Source organism: Stegostoma tigrinum, chromosome 1 (genome assembly GCF_030684315.1).
Source record: "Stegostoma tigrinum isolate sSteTig4 chromosome 1, sSteTig4.hap1, whole genome shotgun sequence".
NCBI lineage: Eukaryota > Metazoa > Chordata > Chondrichthyes > Orectolobiformes > Stegostomatidae > Stegostoma > Stegostoma tigrinum.
The window spans coordinates 70,159,076-70,167,403 of NC_081354.1; the positions used below are offsets into that span (position 1 = coordinate 70,159,076).

The 8,328-nt window shown below is 37.5% G+C and overlaps 1 protein-coding gene across 2 annotated transcripts in view; it reads right to left on the minus strand.

Moving 5' to 3' along the window:
• Window positions 1-2,146: 2,146 nt before the first annotated feature.
• The window catches only part of cnot6l (CCR4-NOT transcription complex, subunit 6-like), a 114,023-nt gene continuing 107,841 nt past the window's right edge, over window positions 2,147-8,328 (minus strand). For both annotated transcript variants that reach the window (XM_048537921.2, XM_048537931.2), the window contains exon 12: window positions 2,147-7,045. In XM_048537921.2, the coding sequence (XP_048393878.1) occupies window positions 6,833-7,045 (213 nt within the window). In that variant the 3' untranslated portion in view covers window positions 2,147-6,832. The remainder of the gene's footprint in view (window positions 7,046-8,328) is intronic.

Here is an 8,328-nt window from a genome sequence, read left to right on the forward strand (position 1 = left end):
TGATTAACTCACCTGTCATTGTTCGACATACTTAAATATGTTGCCAAAAATTCTATAATTGCCTCATTCTATCAGCCCTCTCGCTTTATATTTGCCAAAAGAAATAAGTTGGGTTTCTGAAACAATTTGCAAAGATAAAATGAGAGACACACAGTCAAGAGTCTCAGTGATCACAGGGATTCAACCCTGAGAAGTGAAGGTGTTACACTTCGGAAGGAGTAACTTGACAAGTATTCAATGACACTAGAAAGTTTCGTGGAACAAAGTCACCTTGGCATCTTTGTCCATAGCTCTCTGAAGGTGGAAGGGCATGTTGGTAGAGTGGTAAAAAAGGCATATGGGACACTTGCCTTTATCAATCGAGGCATAGTTTACAAAATCACGGAAATCATGGCGGAATTGTATAGAACTTAGGCGAGGCCACAGGTAGAATATTGTATGCAGTTCTGCCACATAACTGCAAGATTTGATTGTTTGGGGTGGGGTGGGGGGGGGGGGGGGTTAGGTGGGAGCAGAGGAGTTTCACCAGGATGTCGCATGGGTTGGAAAATTGCAGGTATGAGGAGATGTCAGATAGGCTTTGGTTGATTTTTTGGTGGTGCAGAGAAGACTGAGGGGCCATCTGTTTGAGGTATACAAGATGATTACGGGCATGGACAGAGTGGATAAGGAGCAGCTGTTCCCCTAAGTTGAAGGGTCAGTAACAAGGTAGCATGGAATTGAGGTGAGAGTTTGGGAGGTTTGGCAGAGGCGCAGGATAGGAGAAAAAATCTTTTTAACTGGTCAGTGGTGATGGTCTGGAATATGCTGCTTGAGAGGGTGATAGTTGCTTCACGTCCTTGAAGAAGTACTTTGAATGAGCACTTGGTATGTCATAACAGTCAAGGCTATGGGCCCAAATGCTGGTAAATGGGATTAGGTTGAAGGTCAGATGTTTCTCATATGTTGGTGCAGACCCAACGAGCTGAAGGGCTTCTTCTGCACTGTATGATTCTATGAATTCGTCAAGCAAACACTCAATCATTGCTACCCTCAACCATAGATGAGATGTTTCTTAAATTTCTCCTTCAACTTAAATGACAGCCACCTGCAGATGTTTTAAAACCACAGAAGTTGCAACAGTTCACTACTCACATTGGTAGCAATGACCAAAACCACAGAATGAGAAATTCGGAATGGGCATTCTCTATCCAAGCCCTGTGATTTGTGTACTTGTAACTTCTGACTTTACAATGCGCAGGAAACCAACCTGTAATTATATTTTTCTGTGGTAGAAAAATCCACCACTAATCTTGGGGAAAGAGGGAAGAAGAAAAACAAATCAAAATAAGTCAGAACCATGCATTAGGAATATGAACAACCAGTCAAAGCATAAAACCTACTGACAGTCTGTGCCCTAGAAGGGTTTTTTTCATGTCATCCCTAGGGTATTAGGTCAATGCCCTTATTTAATCTTTGATACAGATAGGAAATTACTTGCTCTAATTCTGAAACCATTTTGCCCCACAGTATCAAAGTTCAGCATGAGGGAAAATTTGGAGGCTAGACAAACATCAGAAGTTATGGCTTTGACTTTACAACACCAGGTAAAACAATGATTACTGGCATACTAGCAGTTCTAAATTCATTCACAAATGTGGATTACAATATGGCCCAAACATAATTGTACTTGAAATGGTGGTCATGAGGGATCTTCAAATCTAACTTGAGCCTTGTTGAGCCACTTCAGGGGACAATTAAGAGTCAATCATATTGTTCAAAGTCTAGCACTACACAGGGCCAGACCAATGCACAGAGGACAGATAATTTTGCCCGAAAAGATATTAGTAACGCAGATTGGTTTTCATGATGATCTAGTACTTTCATGGTCACTCTTACTGATACTGGCATCTTATTGCAGATTTATTTAATTAATCGAATTGGAATTCTACAGCTGCCAAGGCAAGATTTGAACTCATGTCTCTAGATCACTGGTCCGGGTCTCTGGACCACTCACACAACATAATTGTACAATTTTACCCCAAAATATGTGGAAACAAAACCAACTCATTAATCTTTAAAAGAGTGGCAGACAAAAACCTCAATGTCATTCTCCCTTACAGTTTTGACTCATTAAACACCAAAGAATAATTTTCAAATGGCCATTTATTGCCTAATCAAAAAGGAAAGAAAAAAGAACTACAGAGGTGCAAGGGAACAAGCAGACATAATTTAGCCCCATACATTGAGAGCAGTACCCGAACTCCATATGGAAAAATACTCATCTTTTTAAATCTTTCACACAGTAGTACAAATGAAGCATCTCTGCTGAGCTGTCACAAGCTCAAAGACAGACTGAGTACAGTTACTGGCTTAGTTGGTATATTTCCATTGCAGTTAAATAACTGGAGACAAAAAAAAACATAAATCTAGAGCAGACTGGATAATGCAAAAATACTCATGTAAATTAAGCAGTTTCAGGACTGATTTTAAGGTGGGGGGAGGTGGAAGATCAGCTGGTGAACATCCAATAACTTATTTAGTTCAAGTAAAATAACACCTATCACATCAGTGGGAGGCAATTTACTTTTACTAAACCTTTACATTTTTACCCTTTGCAGAGTATTCAGGAAGAAATAGTACATAAAAATAAAAGATTGTTGGGAGTTGGGGTGTTAGGAAGAAAGAATGAACGAAAGAAAAATAACATCCAACTGCTCAGAGTTCAGGGATACAAACACTATCCAGTGACCAATGGTTCTATACAGACACTGGTGATGCAACACAGTCCACTTTCATTTCCTATTAACCACCATGATAAATTTCTAATAGCAAAAACTATATATTTTTTTAAAAAGGATGTTAAAAAAATAAAGGTGGTCAAATGCTGAAAATGTCTGATTCACGTTTTAAAAAAACTAAATCATTGCTACCACATTTACAAACTATATTCCTTTAATACAATACAGGCAAGGCTTTGCAGACAGAAGCACCATAGGTCTCAAAAAGAATCATATCACTCATTTTTTTGGCGTTGCACATAAATAACGCAACATCTAAAAACATGCACTGAATCCCCCAGTAATTTAACTAACATTTAACTACACATCACTCTAAAATCTCACTGCCCATTTTCCAACAAATATAATCAAGTATTTTTTAAAAACTTATTTGGAATTTATGCCCAAAATCTTTTGTTTTTTGAATTTAAATTTATTTCCACTTTCCACAATAGAGCCCAAATGCAGTGTAATAGAAATGTTATTAAGCATCCTTTTTACTGCCTGTAGGATAGAATAACTTTAGCTAGAATCATTTCACCAATACCTCAGATCTTCTGCTACTGACATACAACATGCAAACATTCTGAACCAATTTGTCATTCTCCATCTGAACTTATTCTTGGCCCAGAAGCATTACTTTTGAGGTGCGGGGTCGGGGGGGATGAGTGGGGAAAAAGTAAATAAAAAAAGTGAGGAGGAAGCTGCAATCCACCAAATCAGCAAAAGTTTCAGTTTCAATTAGGTATGAACAAATCAACATGTCAAAACAAATCAGGTTTTCTCTAGATCTATTCAAAAGTGCAACTTGTCACCAATTCTCAATGGCTGATCTAATTTAAAAAAATGTAAGCAATTACTTATAAATTGCCTATCAGAGTGTGTGTTTGGAAAACCCACCATTTAATTAGGCCAATTTTGTAGTGCTCCTTTATTGAAATGTAAAAGCACCTATGTATTAAAGGCTGAGATCACGGTATATTTTTGATCGCGCTTCATGGTTTTAAATAAGCACTTTTTTTTGGTTATCTGCAGCTTAGTGAATATGAAGCTGCCATATGCGATTCATAGAAATATATAATTACTATTACAAAAACCTGCTTTTTGTGACTGTCTTAAGTCATGAGACCCGTACTTCATTTTAAATGACATTATCCAATATATATGTTGTTGTACTGAGTGATATGAAACCTTGAAAGACTGGAATTCAGTAGCTTTTCAATCCATAGAGAGCTAGTAAGTACATTTGATAAGAGAGTGAAGGGTATTGAACAAGAAAGGGAATCTCTCCACATCAAAATGCACAATACCCAGAAAGTGACAAAAACCTTCACGCATTTGCTGGCATTGCGCTAAAGGTAGTACACTCCTGCATTACACAAAATAAAAACAAAAGACAAGCAGTGCTGGGAATGAGACAGAAATAAAGCTCATCTCAGAAATCATTGTGCCATATCTGACTTATGATGCAGTTTCCAATGTCCCACACTTCTTACACCAAAGTTAAACACATTACAGAGCTTGTACAAAACTGTTTTTAAGTTGTTTTTCATGAGTATTTTTTACATAAAATCTCACAAATCTTAACAGATTTATTGTATAGAATTTAAAAAGTTGCCTGGAGAAGGCCTGTCAGGTTTTCTCTGCTTGCTTGGGCAGTGCAGCTGCTTGAGCTAATTGAACGAGGCACGTTGTTATGAAACGGGGACAAAACATAACAGAAACATATGAATCTGACTGTGCTTTCTTTATTTTTTTTGCCTGAACAATTAAGATAAACACACACATAACAAACTTACTATCATCTCCATTTCATTTTTTTTTCTTAAAATGTTCTTTCCCTCACTTATCTATTTTTGACGTACACAGCTGTTGAAACTCTGGAAAAATGCATACAGAAGCAAAGAAAACCTGATGAACATCCTCTTGCAACAGAGTGTCTCGATCCTTTTTATACTGAAAGCAGACAAAATTTGCAGCTATTAACAGTAAGCTTTCCCAAAAACTCTTTTCCTCTTCAGTTATAAAAAGCAAAGTGAAAAATCCAGTAATTGGGCTCTTCTGTAGTTCATATACAACCATTATAGGTAAATTTTAAACTCCATTTTATACAAACTGATCTGACAAAATATCGGGAGTGAAGTATGGTAAGTTAATATTGCTTATAGTTATTAAAAGAAATGCATGAAGGAAGTGTTTTAACAAGCAGGGTCATCACAAAAAAAGTTAAGCACATGGAGCCTGGGAATTTTTAAAAAGGGGCTAAAATCTTCAAATTCTTTCACCAGAAGTGAATGCAAAACAAAAAAAGCTTGAAATTTAGTTGGTTCCTCCAGTTTCTTTTCATTCTCAGTAGCTTTATCTTGCTCCATACTTCATGTCCTTAAAAACATGAAAAGTTATGAGGTTGCAGAATTAAAGTGCTGACTTAAAGCTTCAGATTTCAAACAACAATCTTGAAGTCAAGAATCCAGTCCAAAGATATCAAAAGTACGTTATTGGCAAATTCTAAAACTAGGTCTTGTCCACTTATGAACTTTATTTGATGTAACGCTAGCATTATATATTAAACTAAAAAAAAACAGATTTTACACATCAGAAAATATGTCGTCTGCCTGATTCAAAATCAAGAAGATTAAACTTTCAAAGCGGGTTCTTAAAATGCAGTCTTTTTTTAAAATGGGGATGGGATATAGTTGAAGAGGCCCATTAGACATAAACTATAACTGCATCAATGATAACCCAATTTCTTTATAAAGTGCAGTAGGTTGTTGGGAGTATACAATATGACAATTAACGACCATCAGATGGTGCTTATTTAGTACAGTAATCTTTTAGGTGCTTTTCCTGACATTATGTTCAAATTATTTATGGTGCACCTCAGTCACTGCCTGCTGCATGTTTAATTCATTGTGGAGTAGAAAATGTGGTCTTGACTAATAGACCAATATTGAATTGTACCTTCAACTGGCTGTCATTGGTTGACAGAGCAGCCATTGGCTGTTATGTCCACGATCATCTTTCTCCCCAAAAAGGAGTGAATTATTGCCAGTTCAACTGGGAAGACAAAATCTAAATGGTAGTTCTTATCTTTTTACAAAAATGCTCTATAAGGCAACAGGATAAATTTAAAATTCTATAGTTCATTTTCATTTGCTGCAGTATATGCTCAATAAACAAGTAGTTTGAAAAACCTGAATCTTCTGTCCAACTCTGTCTTTCTTTCTATACAGATCAAAAATCAATGGGTAACCTCTTTCATGAAACCAGATATGAACCTCATTCTGAACAAAAATGGCAAATGTCAAATCAAGTCACAGCTGGACAGAACCAACCCCGTCTCCTGGCCATCACCTCCACCTTTTGGTTTCAATTGTCTCTTGACTCAGGATCTGCCTGAGAGATTCCACTTAGCCGTGGCAGGGAGCCAGAGAGGCGAGGCAAACTGTTGATCAGCCATCAAAAATTGAAAAGAGAAGCACCAAAGAATTACAGTGAACTATTAAAAAAACGTATGATTGAGACAGAAAAGGAAAACAAGAATAAACAAATAGAAAGATATCAAAAATTCTCACTCAAACCCATGAAATGTGCCAATATGATTACAATCATGATTTATGAACAGATCTAAACAAAAAAAAGGGGCAAAGCTCAGAACAAACATCTGAAGATGTTCTGCTTGTTGGTCTTTGGAGAAGTAGTTAATGGCACCATATTGTAAAGCACGTAATTCTGCTGCATCAATGCCAGATTATTTACATAATCCAACAGCAAAACCCAAACACTTGACACACAATATTGTAAGACAATGCTTTCAGAGTTGTAAGGAATGTGATCTCCAGTGTCTCCAAAGGTCTGAGTAATAAACCTTTTCAAAGCAAGTTTTTGTTTGTTCCAGCCTTAGTGTAATAGTGAAATAAACAGTATACTAGAAACATATAGAACACATACATTTTTTTGTATTAAAAAAGAACAAATAAAGGTTTCACAGGCCATACTTCACTCCTTCATACTTTGACTTTACAACTGTACATGTCCGTAAAAGTGGGTAGTGCTTCCATGACAGGGATTCACTACCTCCTGCTGGGTAAATGTACACCATTCATCAATGGCGGCAAGGAAAGCTGAAGTTCAAGCTGTATTAACAGTGAAAAGTGGTCAGAGGGGATATGAGGATGTGGACATCCAGTGATAGAATTGTCCACAAGCCACTGAGGATCCAAAGGGCCAAGAACGCCCAACACGTTCATCAGAGTCTTGGAATAGAAAATGTAGTCGATAACACCCTGGGAAACAAAAAAAAGAGACCATATTAACACCAACAAAACAAGAGCAAAATACTTGAAATCAGCATTCTGTGAGTTGCATTGCTGCACACACACTGAAGGTTTGCACATTGCAATCAGTGCACTAACACTTCACATCAGGAATTGGAAGTCACAGCCATGGATGAACCTCGGAGGTCCACTCAGGTGAAACAAAAAATGAGTGCAAATGTTGCTGTTGGAAATCTGGAATGAAAATAGAAAATGCTAGAAATGCTCATCAGGTCAGTCTGCATTCTGTGAAGAGAAAGAGTTAGTGTGCCAGGTAATGATACTACAAAAGTAGACTGTTGTTTCTGCCATCCTTAGTTTAAAATTAAGAGCAGAAACATTGAGAACATAGGTTTTTGATTAAAAAAAGATGGGAAATAAGAGACCACAGAACAATTCCTTATATTTCAGTAGTGCAAGTGGATATGCATCATAAAAGCTCAGAATTACCAACATTTTACATTTTTGTTTCAACGAAATGCTTACTAATATGAGCATGCACCCAGCTACCTTGAATGAGGTTATATTAGCAAAGTAAAAATGGTTGCCATTGTACTACATAACATAGTCAAATCTGAAAGGTAGCACAAAGAAATGGGGAGGACAAAGGCAGTAGGTTTAAAATCTCACTGCAACAATTAGTGCATACACAAGAGTAACCCAAGTTGAGGTAAGACTGCGTGGGGCCGGAGGAACACAGAAGGCCAGGCAGCATCAGAGGAGCTGAAAAGTTGACGTTTAAGGTCGGGACACTTGTTCAGAAAACAAAGAAGAGTCCCGACCCGAAACACCAATTTTCCTGCTCCTCTGATGCTGCCCTGGTCTGCTGTGCTATCTCTGACTACAGTATCTGCAGTTCTTCCTATCCCTGAGCGAGTAGTAGCCCAAAGTTGATCAGAGAAAGTGGGAACTGCAGATGCTGGAGAATCCAAGATAACAAAGTGTGAGGCTGGATGAACACAGCAGGCCAAGCAGCATCTCAGAGGTACAAAAGCTGACATTTCGGGCCTAAACACGTGATCAGAAAAAAATTTTCTGATCAAGGGTCGAGGCCTGAAACGTCAGCTTTTGTACTCCTAGGATGTTGCTTGACCTGCTGTGTTCATCAAGCACCACACTTGTGAACTTAGTAGCACAAGTTGACATAGTTTTTAAATTTGCATGCTATTCTCTTGTGATGCAAGATGTATAAACTATATTAATGCATGTAAATCATTTTAGAATCTGGAGTTCGAGCTAATAGCAAGTGGGTT